The sequence below is a fragment of the Callorhinus ursinus genome, unplaced genomic scaffold, assembly GCF_003265705.2.
Source record: "Callorhinus ursinus isolate GAN/ISIS: 27379988/994484 unplaced genomic scaffold, GSC_fseal_2.0 scaffold14, whole genome shotgun sequence".
Lineage (NCBI taxonomy): Eukaryota > Metazoa > Chordata > Mammalia > Carnivora > Otariidae > Callorhinus > Callorhinus ursinus.
The window spans coordinates 45,630,318-45,651,855 of NW_027397076.1; the positions used below are offsets into that span (position 1 = coordinate 45,630,318).

Sequence of the window (21,538 nt, forward strand, 5' to 3'; positions counted from 1 at the left end):
TGTCAACTGTCCGCTGGTAGTCCCCTCTCAGGTCTCATCCCCACTCGATCTGCTGCAGCTTCCCCTCGCCCACCTCAGGGAGAAAATCCCCACCTGTCAGAGCTCCTACCGCAAGGGTCGCCCTCCTCTCTCCCTGATCTGGTCCTGGATGACCTCCAAGGTGCTAGCTCCCTCAATATTTGCCTCAGTTTCCACGAGCCGCCGAGGGAGGAGGCCCTGGCCAGGTCTCTGCCACAGCACCACCCCCTTCCCTACGAAGGTCTCTCACACAGACACGTATTGGATTTCACTTTATTTTGTTCCCTTTCCCGTCTGTTTTGGCGTAGAAAAATATCACCAAGAGGAAGCAGCCGGAAAGGGGCAGGTGGAGCAGGACTGCAGGGACGGGAGGGAGGCGGGCAGAGAGGGCAGGCGCCCAGTCGATCGCCTAGGCCCAGGAGTGCTGCTTCCGCACCCTAATTAGGGTTTCGGGGAAAGGCGGACAGGCATACCGGCAGGCAGAAGGGGTCGGGGATAGGCCGCAGTTTATAGGCCTCACAGTCTTTACGTGGCGACAGGGTGGAACAGGAGGACAAGGGCCTGGGGGTAAGAAAGGGTGCGACGAGGGTGCCAGGCCAGGCGTCATTAAAGATGCGGACAAAGGGAACGTCCAGCCCAGCGCCTGCGGCATGAGGCGGGGACCCACGGCAGACGTGAGGGACGCCGGGACCGCCTCCAAGCCCCGCCTATTCTAGGCCTGCGCTCTTGCCTCTCCACTTTGGGAGGCAGCTGAGGGGGCTACCTCTCCCCCCCTCGCCGCCCCACTGCCTCGTGGGCACTCCCCATAAGGAAAGGGTGGACCTACGCCGGCTGATGGCTCTTGGTCCCCGGGAGGGCTGTTCCTTTCGCCCTCGGAATGGAAGGGGTGGACGCGGCCACAGGAGCTGCGGGGCACAGGGAGGGGTCCCACTTAGGGAGGCCGGGATTTGGCGGGAAGCTTAGGGCCCAGGCGAGGGCGAGGCGCGCTACCCAAAGTAAGGGTGCTCACTCTGGAAGTTATAGTCTGGGCACACCTTCTGCACCAGTTTGTAGTCAAAGCTGAGGAAGGAGACGAAGATGCAGATGACTTTGAAGGGCTTGGCGCAGAGCCAGGCGGCCTGGCTCTGCGTGTGCTCGGTGAAGCACACCTGCGACGGGTCGTACAGGCACGGGCGGTGCTTGCGCGCGCGGTTGGTCTTCTCATACTCCACGTGGCAGTTGAAAGCGCGAGACTCTTTGGCCCCGGGCACTCCCAGCGCACCCCCGAATGGGCCCGCCAGCGCGCCCCCGAGGGTACCCCCTAGCCCGGGTCCCGCGGCCGCTATCCCCAGCGGGGGCCCCAGCCCGGGGAGCACCCCTTCCAGGGCCAGCGTAGACTGCAGCGGGTGGGGAGCCGGCCCGGGCAGCCAGACGCCCCCGAACTCGACACGCTTGGAGGGCGGCACGATACTGACGCTGAGGTTGCCCAGGCTAGACGAGTTGTGGCGGAAGTACACGCTGAAGGTACCGTTCACGTGGTCCACGATCTTGCCGGTCACCAGCAGCGAGAACTTGAGCGTGTGTACCCGGAAGTAGAAGTCCCCCCAGCCAAAGATCTTTTTGGCGCGGGCCGCTTTGATAGACGGCTTCCTCTTGGTGCGCGGCGCAGGCAGCGCCCCCGCCCGGGCCAGCGCCTCGGTGTGATTAGCCGGCCAGGCCCAGCTCCAGGCGCGGGCTGTGCCCAGGCCGTGGGAAGCCCTCGGCACCGCGAGCTGTTGGCCGGGGGCGCCCCCTCTGGCCGCGGTGGGGCGCAGCTCCAGGTACTGGGGCCTCCCGGACTCCGGAATCTGGGCACTGACGACCTGTGGACGGAGAAAGAGCAGAAAAGAGAGACGCCGGAGTTGTCCTTGGCCATCCCAGGGCCCTACCCCCCCCACCCCCCACCCGGCCAACCCCTTTTCCCAGCCGCTAGGAGCCCAAAGGGAACTGGGCAGTCCACAGTCAGTGGTTCCGGGAGCGTGTACTGGTGCAGGCCTGCAGCCCTTCAACCCTCTGTGCTCTTGGCCAAGTCACTGACCAGTACTCAGTTTCTCCATCTGTGAAATGACACTGAGAATCCTTGTGTTCTCAGAGCACTCCGATGCGAGCTGAGAAAGGCAAAAAAGCCAAAGCCCGCAGGGGTAGAATAGGGAGTGGAGCTGTGGACGCGGTCTGAGTCTCCCCTGGCCTGGAACCTGCTTGGTTCCGAGTAATGGTGGACCAGGGAGGAGGTGGACTCAGGCAGTGCAGGCCATGACCGCTGTCAACATCCCAGCATCAGGAAAGAAGTGAAGACCTCCCAACACCTCTGCTGAGATTAAAGCCCCCCACGCAGGCCTCAGCCTCCACTCCCCTTGCCGGGAGGGGCCCGGGAAACCGATTGAACTAAGAGCCCTGGAGAGTCTCCGCGCTGTGGGTTGAGGCTGGGGGGCTCTGCGGGCACCCCTCTCCGTCTCCGGCACTCTTACTGTGGGGGAGGCCGCCTAGTGGTCCTTCACTGGGCTTGGAGGGGGCGGGAGGACCAACCCCGCCCGCCCTCACCCGTCTCTGCCTGTCTCAGGTGGGGGCCGATCCAGGGAGACAGCGCGGGCGCGAGTACAAGATGGATCGAGAGGCGGGAGCGGCCGGGCCAGGCCCGGGCCATCAATTATCTGGGGCTGGTGGGGTGGGGTGGGGGGTGGCCGGGAGGGAAGGAGATGTGTGAGAGCCAGGGGAAGAAATATGGAGATGCCGCTCCAGCGAGGGGAGCGGCAGGGAGAGGAGCCCGGGGTGTCAGAGTGTGTCAGTCAGACTGTTAGCTGCGGCCGGTCGGTGTGGCCCCTGCAGCCCAGGTTCAGATTGTCTGGAGTGGTAGCGTGTGTGTGTCAGCCTGGGGTGGTGGTGTTTCTGTTAGCCCGGGCTTGGTTGTGTGTGTGTGTGTCTGTGTGCCTGGCGTGACGGTGTGTGGGAGAGCATGTGTGCTCGTGCACGCTCACCATGTGTCTCAACCTATGGTTATGGGTGTATGTGTCTGCCTGGAGTGGCTGTGCACGGTGGTCTGAGGAGCCTGTGTGTGTGTGTGTGTGTGTGTGTGTGTGTGTGTGTGTGTGTATGTGTCTGCCTGTGGTGCTGACTGTTGTGTCAGTCTGTGGGGGCTATGTATATGTGCCTGGGTTGTATTATGTGTCTGGGTTGGCTGTGTGTGTCGGTGTGTTGATCTGAATGAGGCTGTCTGTCAGTTTGTGGTGGCTGCGTCTGTGTGACTGGTGTAGTTGTATGCCTAGGTTGGCTGTGTCTGGTTCTCTGGCACTGTTACTTTTCCTGTGTGAGCCCCTATCATCCTCTGTCCATGTCTCAAGCTCTTTCTCGAGGGTGTGTGTCACTATATCCACAATGACAGAATGAACAAGTGCGGTCTGTTGGGGGGGGTGCATTTGTGTGAGTTGTATATGACTGGTCCCTGGGGGGTTCCCCGCACTGGCCTGCAGGCTGAGCTTTGGGTAGGTAAAGAGGCCTGGTAGCATGGGTGCCCCCCTCTGTTTGGACACACCCTGTGTACACACCATGAGTCCACAAGGGACAGGAATGCCGGAGTCAAGCTGCTGGGCTAGAATCTCCACCGCCTGGTCCCCATCCCTGCAGCACTGCGATCCCGGGTTATTAATGCTGCGGCCGCCACCCGCTCGTCATACATATTTATCGCCCCCCTCATTCCTCTTCCCGTCCATCCCTCCTCCCAGCTCAGGTGAGGGGGGCGGGGGCGGCAAGAGTGATTGACTCAGACAGACAAGCTTGAGCTGGCAGCTAACACCAGGAGGGTGGGCCTGAGAAGGACGGTGGAAAGGGTCCCAGGCCACCGCTGGGGGGAGAGGGGGCAAGGCAGGCGTCCAAGGAGGTGGGCTTGGAGAGGGCAGGGCCTGAGCCTCAGGGAGGTCATTGGAGAAAGGGAGTGCATGAGGCTTCCAGAGAAAGTCAAAGAAGGGGGGAATCATTTGAACTCTGACTCCTAATCTCCTCACCCTTCTGGGCCCAACGCTGCCTTTCCAGGGGCATCCATCAGTCTCCAGTCACCTGCTCTTATGACCCCGAATGCCTCTGAGGCACCCCCTCCCAGTACACCCCTGCAGCACTCATAGTCCTGCATCCAGCCCAGGACTTGTCAAGGGCTGCTTCAGTCCAGCGACTCCTCGCAGGCAGGGACTGGGAGAGGGAAGGAGGTTTGGCTGGGTGGTGAGGGGTGCTGGGGGTCCCCCCCGGCCCCCACCACCTGGCGATCCCAGACAAATTGCTGTCTGCGCTTCTCTGATCCTGGCAAATCCCTGGGCTTGGGGCACCCGCACCCCCACCCGCTGCGGGAGACTGCCAAGATAAAAGGGAAGAGTTGGGGGGGCGGCCAAAGCGACCTTGGGGGAGCTCAGACAGGGAGGGGTGAGAGCCTGTGAGGAAACGAGCCGAGAAATGGGAACATGGAATAAAATAAAATCAAATCCTCCCTCTGGCTTCCTCGCTTGCACGATCACTCTCCCTCTCTCGCGTGCTCCCTCTTTCACTGTTTTTCCATCTCTCTCTGCGACTCTTCTCTCAGTCCCTCACTCTGTCTCGAATTTTCTCCTTCCGTGATTCTGTTTTTCTCCCTGTTTATGTCTGTCTCTCTTGGTTCTTTCCCTCTATCCTTCAGGCTGTCTGTCTCCATCTGTGGGTGCGGTGGGAGTGAGGGAAAGCAGGGTGATAAAAGAGCCCCTCTTTCCCCAGACCCATGGTGCTGTCCCTCCCTCTTTCTGACTGAGAGTGGGAGCAGGGTGCTGTCCGAAGAGGGGTCCCCCTCGCTCCAGAGCTGGTTTAATTAAGCTAATTGGGCACAGTGACATTTGCCGAGGGGAGAGGCTAGTCTGGCTGTCGGCGCAGGGGGCGGAGGTGCTTGGTGGCAGGCGGGGGTGGGGGTGGGGGTGGGGGGTGCTCCTCACCAGGCGCCTCCAGGCCCATGCGGGGCGGGAGCCCAGCCAGGAGCGCTTTGCCCCTGAGGCAGTGAGCCCACGCAATGGAGGGGAGTTGAGGCAGCCTCTTGCTGCTGAACAAACTCCACTGTGCGTGTGTGTGTGTGGGGGGTTCTTGCGGGATGGGACCGCGGGGGGGGAAGGGGGGAGGTTCAGGCTGTTGGCCCCCCATCCGCATTGCAGGGCGCACCTCCCCCAGGCTTCCAGGCCAGTCCCTGGCTTCTCTCCGGCTGCGTGGGTCAGGTGGGGCTGCTCAGGATTCCGGACCAGGGGAAGGGAACGGCACCCTGTGGTTGGGGAAGGAACAGTGCTCCAGGCCTGGGCTGAGGAAGGGCAGGGAATAGCGTATGAAGCCCTTGTACCTAGCAAGGGGTGGGGGTGGGGGCCACCGCAGACAGGGCGGGGTGGAATAGACAGGGTCTGGTTGGGAACCAGGGACAGAGATGGGGGTAAGGACAGAGGCGGGTGGACAGGACAGGCCGGGGTGAGGGCTGCGATGGAGAGAGGGGGGGACTGGGGTTTGGGACTCGGCAGGCACAGGTATATGGTGCACAGATAAGGATGGAACAAGGATAGGCACGGGAACTGGGATGGAGAGGAGATCCTACATGGTGGTTAGCCGTTGGACAGAGACAGGGATGTAGATGGGGTAGGAACTAGGGGAATGACGAGGGGTAGAGAATGGTACGGGAGCCAAAATGGGGATGAAGGAGGACAGGGATGGTGGATGAGGGATGGGCACTGGGGACAGCAAGCAGGACTGAGGGTGGGATAGGAACTGGAGGATGGGGATGGGGAGCAGACGGGGGCGGGAACAGAAATGGGGGATGGGTTACTGGGCAGGAACAGGGGTGCGGAGGGATGCAGAGACCCAGGAGATGGGGATGGCAAATGTGAATGGGGACTGGAATGGGCAATGGGGGACAAGGAAGGAGATGGGAAACAGGGGCAGAGACAGGAGCTGAGGACAGGTATGGAGGACAAGTCAGAGGAAAAGGCAGAAGAGGGGCAGGATTAGGCTATGGGAGGGGGCAGGTGGAAGCGATGATACCTCCTTCCAGACCCCACTATAGCGTGGGGGGCGGGGACCGCTGGTGGGGCGGGCTCTGCCCTTGGGCCGGGCACCCCCTCCCCCTCAGCCCCGCCTGCCCGCTTGCTCTAGGCCTGCAGCGCAAGGCTACCGTTATCTGAATTTTGATTTTATTTTATTTTATTTTATTTCCCTGCTTCCTAGAGCCGGCGCGGTCCCTCCGGGAACGACCGCCCCCCCCGCCCCCCGCCCCGCGCCTCACTTTATTATTGCAATAAATGTGCCTATAAAGGCGCGGGCTCCGGGGCGCGGTGGTGGTGGTGGGGGAAGAGCCGCGGAGCGGGGATGTAATTTCCCGAAGCCAGAGCCGGAGGGGGAGTGGGCGGGGTGGAGGTGGAGGAGGGGCAGGAGAGGGAGAGGGGGAGACTCGCCAATTTCTAGCGCTCAAGGCAGCGCTTCCTGCTCCCCATTCCCACCCCGCAGCTCGCTTGCACCCCACACCCTGCGACTCCCCATTGCGCCCAGCCGTGCTTGAGCCCTGGGACCCCTACCTACCCCATGACCCTGCCCTCTCTCTGTCACCCTGTCCCCTTCCTGGACCCCACCCATGTGGAGTTGCTGGGCTCTGTTCAAAGTTCCCCATCTCCTTTACAATGACTTCATCTCTGAGCCCTGGGATGCCCCCTCCACTTACCTGGTCTCTTCCAACGTTTATGTCGCCCCTTCCCAGGGACCTCGCCTCTGACCCCAGTGACCCTTCATTACCTTTTTTCTGTCTCCCAATTACCTCACCTCTTCCCCAGTCACCCAGTCCTGGATCTCCAATTCCTCCCCCACCCTAACCCCATGACCCTCTAAATTCTCCTTTCCAACGAGCACCTCTCTCATACATGAAGGCTCTGGCCCAAGGGAGCTGTCACAGGGCCCCCCTTCTCCTGTGCCCCTAGCCCAGCTGCGGCCCCTGATTACCCCAAATCCCCGCCAAGGCTCTGGGCCCTCACCCAGGCTGCACGTGCCTAAGTGGCCCAGCCAGAGATTAGCTGGGGGGCTGGAGAGGGGTATGAGGCAGGAGGGGGTGGCTAGATGCAGGTCTGGGGCCCCGCCGGCTCTGAGAGGCTCTCTCAGGCCTAATCCTGCCCTGAGGCAGGATAGAGCTGGAAGGTCCCACAGGGCCCCGCCCCTGCCCTCCCCCAGCTAATTAGTAATTAGTGATTAGTGATTAGTGACTATTGATCTCCTGCTGCTTCTCCCAGTAGGCAGCCGCTTTGGGAAGGGGTGGGGAAGATAAGAGACAGAGGGGGAGAGGAGTCAGAGACCTTATCAGAAAGATCCTGAAGAAGGTCAGGCCAAAAGGCCACAGCCCCAGGGGTAGCAGAAGCCTGGAGTCCCAGGCCCAGGAGGGGGCTGGGGAGGCAGGGTTGTTAGCGTTGGACAATTAGGATTTTCCAAAGAGCTACCTTGTAAACTGTCCCCCACCAGCCTCTTACCATGTCAACATACTCCCAGCCCTGGCACTGAGACAGCCCTGAGCTCACACACACACACACACACACACACACACACACACAAGCCACACTCAGATACGTGAACACATCCTGAGGCTCACAATCCCATACCCACACTCAAAGGCACTCAAAACCACAAGCACACAGACTCTCACAAATGCCAGAGACTCACCTACAGGCAATATGTGCACCCCAGCACACAGATGCACTTGGAGACCCACCTTGGGACATGCACATGTGCCCATACTGTACTCACAAGTGCACATAAGCCTACACAGATAGGTACTTGGACACACAAACACTTCTCTACACACACTCTGCCGTGCAATTACACATATGGACACACCCACAGGCCTTACATGCGTGTAAACACTGATTCTCACATGCACACAAGCTGGACCAAATGGCAGATACACTCTCCCCCACTGACTCCAACACGGAGGCCCACAACCAGCTCACACACACTCAGATCCCCATCGCTCACATCCTCACGCTTACTCTCCTTCAAGTCTTCACCAGATGTTTCATTCCCCTTCAGGGGGGCAAAGGAAATTAAACCAGATCTGTCCACAGGGGAGTTTATTTGATGGGGAGAGTGGAGAGGAGAGTGGGGAGGAAGTACAAAGGAGGGGCAGGGGAGTAGCATCCTTACCTCCTCTCCCCCAGGCCTTCACATACACAGATGGGTTGTGGGGCCCAGGCCCCCTCCTGCAGTAGGCTAAGGGCAGAGCTGGGCAGCGAGTCCAAAGGGAGCTCCTGCCAGGGGAAGCAATTTTTGTGAAGGGGGCCTCTGCCCACATTCCAGCCCCTCAAGGTCACCAGGCACGTTTGGGAGAATCAGGAAGCTCAATCACCACCTTCTAGGACAGCCCCTACCCTGCTGGAGTTGTTGAGTTCGATTTGGCTGAGCAGGTGGGGTCCAAGTGTTGGCAGGGGAAAGGTAGGAGTACTACACCCCTTGCAGATTCTGCAGGGGCTTGGGGCTGGTGTGCAGGGAGTAGGGGTTTAGGAAGCTACGTGCCTGCCGCCAAGCCAGGGAAGTCGCAGTTAGGGTGCAGGAAACGAAAAAGTCATGGGCAAGGAGGCCATGAAAGGAGGTGGGGTCCAGGGCCTAGGCCCCCATTGTGGGGCACAGGGCAGGGCACTGACTCACCCCTTCAAAGCCAACACCACACACCACAGTAGCTTACACATGCACCCTGGACCTCAGCACTAGAGACCGAAGCCTGGCTGCCCCACACACATGCGTGCACAGAGGTGCAAGCGCTGACCCACACACTCCACACCAGCACATAGGAGCACACGGGCGCTCGGCAGTTGAAGCCTCTAAGTTGGGAGGGAGGCAGATCAAATCTGGGCCTCCTTAGCCTCGGTTCTCGCCCCGGGGGGGGGGGGGGGGGGGGGGGGAAGAGGCAGCCGTGGGATGTGGGAGCAAGGAGAGCACAGGAAGAGAGACACCCCTCCCAGACAGCCCCTACCCTCATCAGCTGGGCTCGAGAGAGAGGGGTGTGTCTGCGAGGTTTGTGCAGGGGGGAAGGTGTCTCCGCGAGAAATGTGATGGGAGATTGTAGCCAAGTTCGGCCGAATCTGTGTGCGCGCGTGTGTTCGGGTCGTGTATGCTCAGAACACAGTGCCCACCTGGCATTGTGACAAGTGCAGAGAAGAGAAATGGGAAGGCGGGGTGGAAGGGTGGAAGGACAGACAGCGAGGAAGGCGAGCGAGGTTGGCGCGGAAAGACGGCAAGGCTGACACCCTGCCGGCTTGTCTGTCTGTCTCGCACTCCCGCTCAGTCTGGCGCACTCGCGGGTCGGGCTTCGTCCCCTCCCCCGCCGAGCGGGGAGCCAGATCCAAGTCGGGCCTCCACCCCGGCACCCACCCCCAACCCTCAGCCAACTTGGGCTGGGAGAACGCCCGTCCTGGATCGGGGAGTCTGTCTGTCCGCGTCCCCGGCGCCGCGCAAAGTTGGGACGCTCCGCGCTGGGGGCCGGGCGGGCGCACTGAGCCCCTCGCACTCTGGGACCTTTGCGTCCCGGACCCCGGCACTCCCGCTCCAGCCGGGCTCGCCCTTACCTTCCTCAGGAGCCACGGACCAAAGAGCAAGAGAAGCCATTCCAGGAGCAGCCGCATCTTCCCGGGCGGCCGAGCGGGGCGGGCGGGACTGGTCCCGGGCAGGCCGGAGCCGGGCCTGGGGGCGAGGGGCCCCGGGCTGGCGCGCCGTGGGGCAGCTGCCGGAGCGGCGGGAGCAGGCGGCGTGGCCCGCGCGGACTGAGAGAGAGGAGCGGAGCTCGGCGCTGGGGGCGGGGCGCGGGCGGGGGAGAAAGTTGGGTCGGACTCGGGCGGGCGGGGGGGGGGGGCGGGGCTCCGCGTCGCTCCAATCCCGGCCGCGCCCCGCGCGCCCCCTCCCGCCCAGCTGGGGGCACCGAAGGTGACTTTCACCCCGACACGCCCCGGACACGCCCCCGGCCCAGGTGCGAAGCGCGGAGGACTGCGGGGCCTAGGGGTCGCGTACCCGAGGGGCTAGGTCTGTGCGCCGATGAGGGATGGGGCCGGGCGTGGGGCCCGAGGCTCCAGGACCATGTCCCCGAAGGGGTGCACGGCGGAGCAGGAGCCCGGCGAGGGTCAGAGGCCCCACAAGATCAGGGTCCCTCGGTGCTCCGGGCCCCTTCTAGGCTCCGGGCTAAGGTGGGTCCGGGGCAGGAGTAGGGCAGGGGCCGAGGTGAGGCCGGGCGGGGCCTCGGGCGGCTGCGGCCGCGCGGCGCTGACGGGGATGAATGGGCGCCCCGCGGCTCATTTGGCCCGGAGATGAGAATCATTGATCACGGACGGAAACCCCATCACGTCTGTCAATAGGGCTGACAAACGGCGCCCGCCGCCCCCACCCCCGTCCCCAAGGCACCTCCGCGGCCTCGGGACCCCTCTGCTGGACCGGCCGTTCACTTTTGCCCCTCGCCCCGCACCGCTGACCCCCGCGCGGCCCAGAGAGTCCCTGCAGGGGGTGGGGGTGGGGCAGGAAGTCCCCTCAGCGCCGCCTGCCCAGCCTCTTGCTGCAGTCTCTACCCCTTCCCTTCCACTGTCCCATCTTTCACCACCAGCTCCTCTCGGTCCTTGTCCCTTTCCTTTTCCGTCTCTGCCCTTGTCTCTGTCCCCAGCCCCAGCCTTGTCTCTGTCCCTATCCTCTTGGCTGTTTCTTCATGGGCTCGGCTCCCTCCTCCCCCTAGTCTCGCTCTCTTCCCTGCCCGGGGAGTCTTCAGCTGTCAGCTGTTGCTATGCGCTGAGGCTGTGGCTGAGGTTGTGGTATGACCGACACCTAGACAGTGAGAGATGGGGACAAGCAAAGAGACAGAGAGACAGACGCATACCCCGAGACACCAACCCCCCCCCCCCCAAGCACGCACGCAGATGCATTCACAGGGGCAGGCCACACCACAGAGGTGAGCACACGAGCGGAGTGAAGCATGTTCATGCAGAGACCAGCACACACATGCAGGCAGGTGCACACCTAGAGGCACACTGACGCACACAGATGAACACACACACACACACGCACAGGCACACACACACACACACACACACACAGACAAATGCACATTTGCAGCAAGAGACAAGCACACCCAGCCAGGTACTCGGACCCCAACCCCCTTCCTTGCCTTGGCAGAGAGGCAAACATCCACAGACCGAGATGGACACACACAGGTATACGCTGGCCCTGGCCGTCCCAAAGACAAGCCCAGCCACATACAAAGAGATATTCAGATCCAAATATGTGACAGACAGCAGAAAAGGATCAGTGATGCTGAGAAGATGAGGCAGACTCAGAGATACCCGGAGAGACAGACAGAAGCCAGGAGGCAGGGACCTGGGTGCAGATGGGGCAGAAAGGAGAGAGGCCGGAAGGGGCAGGAATGACCAGGCCCGATGCCCCAAGGCTCCAACCAGAATCCTGAGCCCAGGTGCCAAGCACAGGGGCCGCTGTGAGGTAGTAGATGGGGCCAGTGGATACTCCCAGGCCTAGGGTACCCAGGGTAGCAGCCCATCACTAGGGTCTTGATCTTCTGGAGTCCTGACTGACCCACCTCATCTATTCTCCTTTTGCTAGTCTTAGGTCACCTCCTTCTGTCTCCAGCTATAGACATACACACACACACACCAATCCCGTCTCTGGGTCTTTGCCTCTGCCCTTGCATCTCTGCATCCCCATATCTCTGTCTCTCATTCTGTCTGTATCAGCCTCGGGCCCTGTCTCTTCATCTCTGTCTTAGGCCCGCTGTCCTTGCCAGGTGAGGAGTTCGAGGACTGCCTCCTGGTAGACTCTTTCCTGGCCGGTCCTGAGGGGCAGAGGGAGGAAGCTGACTGGAGGGGTGTGTGTTCCAAGCCGCAGCTGGGGGCCCCTCTCGCTCTGCCCAGGATCTTGAGGCGACAGGCTGAGAATCAGTGGCTCCCTGGGGGCGCCAGATGCACGGCTGGCAGAGGGAGGGAGCGAGGGGGTGGGGCTGGTGGTGGTGGGGAGCCGGCAGGCGCTGGGGGAGGGAGGGGAGCCGGCTGGCGGAGGGTGGAGGGTGGAGGGGGTGTGGCAGAAGAGCCCGAGGGAAGGAAGTGAGAGGCTAGGCAGGGGTCCGCCTGCAGGTGCATAATTAGTGTTGGGGAGGAGGCTGTGCCGGGCTTACGAGTGAGCAGCGCTGCAGGAGTGCGTACGCCACCTGGTGGATAGATGAGGTCACAAACCTTCCTAAGCAACAGTGGAGGATGCCTCTTCTCCCCAGCAGGGTGACTCTGCCCTGGGGCTCTGGGGTGCCCCAGACAGTGGACGATCTCAGAACTGTCTTGGAGGCTGAGGCTGGAGATGGGGTCTCAGGGCTAAGAGGGATGGGGAAGGCTCTTGTTTCTAGAGGTGCCTAGACCCATAGCTTCCTCAAGAAGGGAATAAGCTCAGGAGGTTGAACCAGGGAGGGAGGCAGAAGCAACATAGTGCCCTCCTTTGGGAGTTGGGTAACGGTTCTTCCAGTGTTTGCGGACGCCCTCCCTGAGCTCACGTTTGCTGTTAAGGGGAGGGCGGTGCTCTAACTTTCTCTCACGCTTGGACAGTGTAAAGCTGTGTGACTTTCTGCAAGAGGGTCCCCTCTCTGGGTGAGGGTCGCAGTAGACCTATGGCCCCTCTGATTATAGCAGTCCTTTCCTGTCAACCCCTGGGATGTCTAAAATGATTGGTGAGCTGGATCTGTTGGTGGCCAGTGGGGCCTGGCAAACTGGTCTTCCCAGCTCTCCTTCAGTCCAGGGGCACCCCCCTTTTCTCCTGATTAATTAGTCTCCATGGGGACGCTAGTGCTTCAAGAGCAAACTCAGGCAGAGAGAGCTATGTGGGAACACCCTGAAGGACTGATTAGAAAGCCCTTCACAACCCCAGTGTGTTCAGTTCTTATGGTGGGATTTCTCACCGTGGCAGATCGTTTTGGGGAGGGCTGGTGGTGTTATCCTGTAAGTGACAATGCGGAGAAGCGGGTGTTGGAGTTACCGTCGCAGAGCCAGAGAGAATATGGGATCCAGAAAGGTCAAGTCTCTGGCTCAAGGTCACATAGCCTGGAGAAACAGGTCTTCCACCTCAAGTCCAGTGCCACCCCCTTCCCCTGGCAGCCAGATGGAGAGGGAGGGAGCTCAGGGAGAAGGGCACTGAAGACCAGACTCTCCAGCCTGCCTCCAGCACAGAGCAGGCCTCCCTCTGGTGGCGGAAGCAGGCAAGCACAGCCCAGCTCCCAGAGTCTCACACTCATAGGTAGACACAAGTGGTTTTTTTTTCTTTTTTTTACAATTTTATTTATAACAATATCTGTGTTATTTAGTTGTAAAGGAGTTCAGCAAAAATTATTAAAACGTTCATGTCCCCAAAGCGGGGCTGCCCGCTTGCCCTTTCTGGGTGTGCCCCACCTTCTCCTCGTCCCAAGGGGAGGGTGGGGGAGGCCGGGGGGACCATTTACCAAAGAAAGTCTCCAGCCCTGGGAGCCACGGTGGGGGCACTGGAGAGGGGGAGGGCCTGTCTGGGAGGGGTATTGAGCATGGCCATCTCAGAGGTGCCCCAGAGTGGGGGCTGGTGCATGGAACACCCACCCCCCGCCCCCAAGGAAGAACTAAAAAATTCCATCCTTTCCTTGCTCCCTTAGCCAGAGCCAAGTCTTCCCGACAGGGGCAGCAAAGGACTCTCCCTCCCCAGAAGGAGCCCTCAGGGAGCTGGTGGGGGGTGGGGGGGACGAGAGTGGGGGTGGGGTGAGGGAGGGGAGAGCCTTGACAAAGTGACTCGTACAGGGAGGGGAGGCAGCACCACCAGCTCTCCCAGTGGGGGCGCATTTTGGTGGAAGGTGGGAGGCAGGTACCTGTGAGCCGCAGGAGCCCCCAGAGCCCTCCCTGCCCCTCTCCCTGAAGGCAGCATGGGGGGGGTGCTGAGGAGCAGGCAGGAAGGAGGAGAACGGAAAGAGATAATACTGTGCTCGCTTGCTCACTTGCTCACTCACATATAAAAAGTAATTCCTTCATTTTTACATTTATACACCCCGGCAGGGCCGGGGAAGGGCTGGCTGGGCAGGAGGGGGCTCATCGAAGGACTTCTCTGGCAGGGGGCAGGAGGCTCTCTGGGGTGAGTCCAGTGATCAGGGCCCTATGCCAACGGGTCCCCTATCTCGTCCTCAGGGCCCCGGCCCAGGAGTTCTCGCTTCTCGTCCGTGCTGGCCAGGGAGTGGCGGCTGCCGTGACCACCCATGTAGAGTGTGGCGTACACGGGGTTGGTGAAGTTGGTGGGCTGCAAGGTGACAGAGGGTTCAAGTGTGGCTCAGGGGATGGGATCTGTGGCCCAGGTGCCCGGCACCCCACCTCCATTCCATCATCCAACCCAGTGCCCTTCGTCGTCCCACCCACAGCCTCTTGTCTCTACCCTGGAAGCCTCCTCCTCTGTCCTCCCGGCCCACCTTGTCAGGGTCCAGGGCAAAGTCGGCATCCAGTAGGCCCCCTACATCATCAGGCTCCCCGCCTTCATACATCTTATAGGTGGGGTTCCCAATCTCCACATTCATGGCCCCGTTGGTCATCCGCTGGTGCTGGAAGCCCTTAGCCCTGGGGGAAGCAGGATTTGAAGGGGGCAGGGATTCTAGGAGGGCAAGGCTAGGATGGTAAACTAATAGCCAGAATCTTCCATAACTCACCCTCGGACTCGCCGCTTGTACCAGAAGACCACTCCCGCTACCAGAAGCATCAGCAGCAGCAACAGCAGAGGGATTAGGATGGAGGCCATATCTGGAGGGGAGGAGGTGGGAGACGGAATCAGAGAGGATCAGGGAAAACAGGAGGCTAAAATCTCCCTGCTGCAGGCCCCTGGAGCTCTGCCTCCCCATCCCCTGCCACCTACGTCCGGGCTGCTGTTGGCTGACCACCTGCTCCTCACACCGGGGTCCTGCCATGTGGGGTGGGCACCTGTAGGCAGGAGGGGCAGACCTGAGCAGGCACGACCTCTACAGCCATGGCTGCCACGGAACTGGGAGGGGCCACAGGGTCCCAAGGGTCCCTGCTCAGATTTGGGGAGGGGTGGGGATGAGCTAGGTCTCGGGAAGGCTTGGGTCCAACTCACTGGCACTCGGGCATCATTTTGCTGTTCATGGTGCAGGAGCCGCCGTTGCTGCAGTGGCCGACGCAGGTCAGACAGCTGGGGGCCACCCGGCCATCGGAGCAGCTGTGGGAAGGAATGGCAGGCTGGCTGGGCTGGGAGGGGGTGGCTGAGGCGCTGAGGGAGGGGCGGACAGGCCAGAGCGCCTAAGGCCGGGCCAGGAGGGCAGGGTCTAGGCCGGGCGGAACTGTGGGGGGCAGGCCCTACTCACTTGCAGGTGACGTCCCCACTCTGCTTGTTGACCACGCAGGCTCCGTCGAGACAGCGGCTGCACTTGTTTACGTCACACCTTGGTCCCTCGAAGTAGGCAGTGCAGCGGCACTGCCGGGAGCCGTCGGCGGCCATCTGGCACGTGCCCAGGTTCTCACAGTAGCCAGAGCACTGCCCTGTGGGGGCGGGGGGAGGAGGTGCCTCAAGCCCCGCCCTCACGAGGGTCCTCCACAGCTTGTGGACACCTGAGGGGACCCCCAGGTCTTGTAGGTGACTCCCACCTCCTCCTGAGCCCCCTGTGGCCAACCCCCCTGTCACAGACTCAGAGCATAAGGACACGGCCCCAAACAGCCTGACAGGGCACTGCTTTCGCTTGAATAATCCTGATGCCAGGGGGCTCACCACCTTGAGCCTCTACGGGGGAGAACCCGAGCCTGCCAAAGCCGCGAGTGGCCTCCCTCCCTAAAGCATGCCCCTGTGACGGCCAGCCTGGGTGTCCCCCGACCTGGGGCCCGGGGGTGGCTCACTCACGGTACTGGCAGCGGTCCCCCAGGAAGCCAGGTAGACATCGGCACTGGGGCTGGTTGCCCTGGTTGACGGTGCAGGTGCTGTTGTTGGCACAGTAGCCCGCACACACCTGCTGGGTGCATTTGGGGCCCGTGAAGCCCGTGGGGCACCGGCACGTGGGCATGCCTGGCGGGAGAGGATGTGTGAGCGGGGCTGTGGCCCACTGAGGCGCCGGCCCCGCGGGGGGAGCAGGGCCAGGAGGACCTGGGTGGAGGGCGGGCGGCAGAGGGATGCGATGCTGGGGCCGTGGGCTGGAGGCGTGAGGCGTGAGGGGGCGGGGGGCCGAGGTGAAGCCAGGGAGGACGGCCGGGGGTGGGGTGGGGTGGGGTGGCTGGGGATCAGCCCGAGGTGGAGCCTGCGGGCCGAGAGGCTGGGGCGGGGCGGGGGGGCGCCGAGGAGCCGAGGGCAGGCTTGGCAGCAGAACGGAAGGCCATACCGGAGGGGGAGGCAGCGCATGTGCCTCCGTTGCGACAGTACTCCCAGCACTGGTCCAGCTCACACTTGTCGCCCGTGTAACGGGGCTGGCAGCGGCACTTGGGCTGCCTCCGCGCATTGAGGAAGCAGCTGCCGCCATTGAAGCACTGCAGGTTACAGGTTCCGGGTCGAGGAGCTGCGGGAAGGACCGTCAGGCACAGAGCCAGGGAAAGAGGGGAACTCAGGGGTCGCGGGGCAAAGGGTCCCAGGGCCAGAGGTGGGGACGCGGGAGGGGCCCAAGCATACCATCTGGTGGGGGTGTTGGCGAGGGCACGGCCACACAGGTGCCATTGTCCAGCCGCTTCCCGTTGGGACAGGTGCAGACAGGCCCACTGGGGCTCAGCAGGCAGAGCCACTCACACTTCTTGCGGTCACAGGGGTTGGTCACTGCGGGTGCGGGCAGGGGTGGGAGGATGCTGAGCCTTGGGGACCCAGGACCTCCCACCCCCCGCCCACTGAGATTTGAGGCGACAGCCTGGAGACTCTACCCCCAGGCCTGCCCTCTACGCCTACCTTCAGGCTGCTTGTGTTGGTGGTACAGGACCACATCAGAGGCGTGGCTCAGGCCCCCCGTCAGGTTGATCAAGGGGCTATGTCCAAACTTATGGATCTTGAAGACACGATTGTTAATGTAGGTGACGCCATAGATGTAATCCTCAAAGACATCGATGCTGAAGGGGTGACTCAGGCCTGGGGGAGGAGGTAGACTCAGAGGGGACTCAGGCCCTGGTCACTCTCCAGGACACTGGCTCCCACGGCTCCCAGGCACCCCAAACTCAACACGTCCCAAACAGAACTCCCCCCAACCTGTTCCTCCTCCTGCGGCCACTACTGGCAAAAGGTCCCATCAGCCCTAGACTTCTGGGATCAGGATGGACTTCTGCTCCCTCTCCCTACATTTAATAAGCTCCTCCTGCCACCTCTGTTGCCTCCATGCAGCTCGATACTTATTGGTGGAATGAATGAATGGGCAAGTGGGCCAGACAGGGCTGGTACAGAGGGAGTCCAGCGTGGGAGAGGAGGGGTCGAGGCCTGGGAGGCCTCGACCTGACAACTGCAGGACTGCTGGGCGCCAGGATGAGGAGGATAGCAGGTGCTGGATGAGGTCTTGGACTCAGTGGGGAGGACAAGAGGCCCAAGGGCAGGGCCAGCTGAGGCTGCTCTCAGATGCTGACCTCGTTTGCTATCAGCAGCCACGATGGGGTCCGTGCCATTGAGCCGGATGCTGCCGATGACTGAGAGCTTGGCATCTGCCCAGTACAGCCGTTCATTGTGATAATCCACAGCCAGGCCTGGGCGGGGGCGGGAGGTAGAGGGCACTGTGAAGGCCCAGCCTCTCCCACCCTAGGCTCGAGGAAAAGCAGAACTGTCTCCATGTTTGGGACAGCTCCGTCCTGTTTCCACGACCACTCCTAGTCACGTCGAGGAAAAGCCTCCACGACTCATTGTCAATCCCAGTCCAAGCCTCTCCCCCTCCTAGCTTTTACGTGACCTCAGGCTCAGCAAGCCCACCCCTCCCACATCCCCTGCCCCCTGCTGCCACAGACCTGTGGGCCATTGGATGTTGTCCTGTACCAGTGTCTCCCGAAGGGTCCCATCCATTGCTGCTGTTTCAATTTTGGGGTGATTCCCCCAGTCAGACCAGTACATGGTGCTAGGGAAGGAGAAGAAGTGTGTGTAGGCCTCGGGACTGCCAGAGGAGGCTGAGCAAGGTGGGCCACCAGGTCATGGCCTGGGCACAGGGACCTGCTGGGTATTGGGAGGAGGGTGGCCTGTCTACCTCCTCCAGAGAAAACCAGGGGAGTCAGCTCTCTGCCCGGGTTAAGGATCTTTTACTCTAAAACCACACTGTGCTGATCCAGAGTCATCAAAGTGGGCAGAACTGCCCTGTGGAGCAAAGGAGGAGCCGGAACTTGGCGGCACATGACAGCCAGCCAAGTGGAGGTCAGGCCCCTGCCCAGCAGGCCAGCTGGGAGTTCTGGCAAAGGCAGCACTGGGGAGGGCCAGAGCTGGGGGCGGCCTGAAGACACAAGGGCCAGAGGAGAACTCTGACCTCAGGTCAGGATGGTCTGGAAGGGGAAGCACATGCTTGGGGATGCTGGATAGCCACTCCCCTCCCAGGGGCTTCCTAGCACCGCCCGGATGCCTCCCCCGAGCAGGAACCCTGCACACCCCCTCAGCGGGTCCACCACAATGGCGTGCGGCTCGTCGATCATGCCCGAGATGAGAGTCTTGCGGTTCTCGCCCTTCATTTGTGCAACCTCAATCACATCTCGGCCCGAATCCGTCCAGTACACGTTCCCAGCCACCCAGTCAATGGCGATACCCCTTGGCATCTTGAGCCCTGAAATCTGCATGGGGTGGATGACAATTTCAGGCGCTACTACCTTTTGTCTTCTTGCCCATTATCCCCACCACCACCTGCCGGCTTGTCCCTGCTACCAAGTCATCCCAGGCGGAGAGCCAGTTCTCTGATTTTGAAGAGGTTCACCGACACTTACCTTATGAGCCCTACTTAGAGCTTTCTCATGTTTTGCTAGATTAGATATTACCTTGCTCTACTGAGGAACAAAGTGAGGCCCAAAGAGGTCAAATGGGCGGCCAAGGCCGACACAGCAGGTGGCATCGACCATCAGGAGCTGAATGTGGCTCTGAGGCTCAAGGCCAGTGTGCCCCCCTGTCCCCTGCCACCTTGGGCTGTGAGGCGGTAGAGCCAACTACTGACAACTGGCATGGCTCTGCCCACCTGTCATCGTGCCCACAACACGATCCTGCCTGCCCTGCCCACCAGTCTCACCCTTTGCCCCCTTCCACTGGCCCTTTCAAACTCTGCTCTGAGCCATCTGCTCTTTGCAGTCTTCCCATCTAATCTGTGTGGATCCCATCCCAGGTGGGGTGCTCACATTGAGGTGGGTGACACCCCGGTCAATCTGTCGCCGGTGGCGGTTGGAAGTGGTGGGAGGCGCGGCAGGTGGCAGGCTGCGGTAGGAGATGGTGCCCGTGTGCCAGTTGGTCCAATAGACACGGCCGGCTTTGACATGGACATCCATGGCATCGATGCGGACACTCTCGTCGCCCTGGAAGGCCTGCTCATAAGCCGAATGGGGGTGACTGGGGAACAGGCTGCGGATCTCATTGTCGTCGGCGATGTAGAGGACCTGATACTCAGAGCCTGGACGGGCAAGAGGCCAGGTGTTGGGTGAGGGAAAAGGCAGAGGCAGGAGGCCAGGCTGGGGGATGCTGGGCCTGCTGCTGGGATGGGCTTCCTCCTCTCCTTCCCTAAGCTAATCTGGCATGACCTGCCACTCCAGAAAACCTTCTGGGCCTCTCCAGCCCCAGGGACTTCTGCCTCCCCATGGTCTCCGGCTGGCATCACCACACTCTGCCACATGCTGTGTGATATGTGCTTGTGAGCGCCCATGGTGGGATTGCGTGTATACACATGCCTTCATGGGTGCACGGGTGTGCGCGCGGCTGGCTGGGGCTATGTGTACTCAGGCAGGTGCAGGTGTGCGCCAAAGGACATGGAAAAGTAGAACTTACGTGTTCTCATTGCCCCCCGAGAAGGTAAATATGAGATGATGATGTGTTAATTCAATGAAAGGAAAATATTCACAAGGTATACATATATCAAATCATCACCTGTACACATTAAATATCTGACAATATTGTCAATTACATTCTGCTAAACCTGAAAATAAAAAGCAAATGGGGTACACGTGATTGTGTGGTGATGCGTGCCTGTGTGTACTCCTCCGGGGAGTGGTGGGTGAGGAGGCACATGTGGGATATAGGTGTGCTGTCCCCACCCCAAACTTCCTCAGATGAGCCAACCCCCAAAGCAGCACCCTCTACCCGGCAGCGGGCCTGTGGGTCTGGGGTTCTGTGCTTTGGCACAGTGCGGGGAGGGAAGCATCCCCTCCCACATGTCAGCGCTGGTTTACATCCAGGTGTTGCTAGCCCCAACCACTCCTGTCCTCTGCGGGCTGGGGGCAGTACCCTCGGCCTTGCAGGTGTTGTGCGTCTTCATGAAGTTGCGCGCGCAGCTGCAGAGGTGGCCACCCTTGGTGTTGTTGCAGAGCTGCGAGCAGGTGCCGAAGCGCAGGCACTCGTTGATGTCTAGGGGTTACACGGGGGTGGGAGGGTCATGGAGAGTCTGGGTGCCTGCCCGCCCCCTCCGAGTCCCGCCTTCCTACCCTGGCATCCGGGCTGGCCTGGCACGGTGTGGAAGCCCGAGCGGCAGGCGCAGTAGGCGGCTTTCTCGGTGCGCACGCAGCGGGCCTCATCCCCACAGATGCTGGCGTTGGTGGCGCAGCTGGTCAGCTTGGGGTCTGCGGGGGACAGAGCGGGTCCCCTGCCCTGAGCCGCTCTGGGCCAGGGCCTCGATTCTCTGCCCCCCCGCCCCGCAGCCCAGCACGGGGGCTTACCGATGCTGCAGTCCTCCTCGTCCGAGCCGTCCCCGCAGTCGTCCAGCATGTTGCAGCGCAGCGAGGAGGACAGGCAGCGCTGGTTCCGGCACAGAAACTCCTTCTTGTCTTTGCAGTGGGGGGTCTGGGCCGTGGGGGGCTCTGGGGAGGGCGGGGGCTTCAGATCGGACTATTCGCCACCCCACGGCCTCCTGCCGCTGGGACCCCCTGGGGCTGGCTGTCAAGCTTCGGGGAATGCTGCCTAAACATTCAGAGTCCCAAGCTCCACCTCAAGACCTAGGCGCCTGGAAGCCTCCCAGGCTTTCTCCAGGGGCTTCTCTCTCGCAAGGAAGTGCCCCCGGGCTCCCGGGCTTGGCTCCACCCCCTCCCCCCGGCGTATTTCGCACTTGGCCCACCCCCCAGCCCTTGGGCAGCACCCAAACTAGGGCGCAAACTGGCTCCCCGCTCACCACAGTCCTCCTCGTCAGTCCCATCCCCACAGTTGTCGGTGCCGTCGCACTGGCGCCCGATCCACAGGCAGACGCGGTCGTTCTTGCAACGGAAGGGCCGGTTAGGAGGGCACACGAACCGGGCTGCAGCGGTGGGAGCGGACGGAGCCGGAATCAGCCTGGGAGGCGGCGCTGGAGCCCCGCGCGGCGTGAGAGCCCTGCCCCCGCCCCCGCCCCCGGGCCCGG

General features: G+C 61.7%; 2 protein-coding genes across 2 annotated transcripts in view; both read right to left on the reverse strand.

Moving 5' to 3' along the window:
• Positions 1 to 236: 236 nt before the first annotated feature.
• On the reverse strand, positions 237 to 9,774 carry NXPH4 (neurexophilin 4). The gene is made up of 2 exons (XM_025882651.2): positions 9,615 to 9,774; positions 237 to 1,859 (listed from the first exon to the last, which is right to left on the reverse strand). The coding sequence occupies exons 1-2, from the start codon at positions 9,669 to 9,671 to the stop codon at positions 1,005 to 1,007; spliced, it is 912 nt and encodes a 303-aa protein (XP_025738436.1). The 5' UTR covers positions 9,672 to 9,774; the 3' UTR covers positions 237 to 1,004.
• Positions 9,775 to 13,325: 3,551 nt separating this feature from the next.
• The window catches only part of LRP1 (LDL receptor related protein 1), an 80,554-nt gene continuing 72,341 nt past the window's right edge, over positions 13,326 to 21,538 (reverse strand). The window contains exons 71-88 of the mRNA XM_025882925.2: positions 21,314 to 21,436; positions 20,865 to 21,005; positions 20,634 to 20,768; positions 20,437 to 20,556; positions 19,341 to 19,609; positions 18,610 to 18,788; positions 17,985 to 18,091; positions 17,613 to 17,729; positions 16,951 to 17,127; positions 16,684 to 16,824; positions 16,400 to 16,573; positions 15,928 to 16,089; positions 15,398 to 15,572; positions 15,151 to 15,252; positions 14,932 to 14,996; positions 14,729 to 14,819; positions 14,495 to 14,639; positions 13,326 to 14,328 (exon numbers count right to left, since the gene is read on the reverse strand). Coding sequence (XP_025738710.1) covers positions 14,188 to 14,328; positions 14,495 to 14,639; positions 14,729 to 14,819; positions 14,932 to 14,996; positions 15,151 to 15,252; positions 15,398 to 15,572; positions 15,928 to 16,089; positions 16,400 to 16,573; positions 16,684 to 16,824; positions 16,951 to 17,127; positions 17,613 to 17,729; positions 17,985 to 18,091; positions 18,610 to 18,788; positions 19,341 to 19,609; positions 20,437 to 20,556; positions 20,634 to 20,768; positions 20,865 to 21,005; positions 21,314 to 21,436 — 2,564 coding nt within the window. The 3' untranslated portion in view covers positions 13,326 to 14,187. The remainder of the gene's footprint in view (positions 14,329 to 14,494; positions 14,640 to 14,728; positions 14,820 to 14,931; positions 14,997 to 15,150; positions 15,253 to 15,397; positions 15,573 to 15,927; positions 16,090 to 16,399; positions 16,574 to 16,683; positions 16,825 to 16,950; positions 17,128 to 17,612; positions 17,730 to 17,984; positions 18,092 to 18,609; positions 18,789 to 19,340; positions 19,610 to 20,436; positions 20,557 to 20,633; positions 20,769 to 20,864; positions 21,006 to 21,313; positions 21,437 to 21,538) is intronic.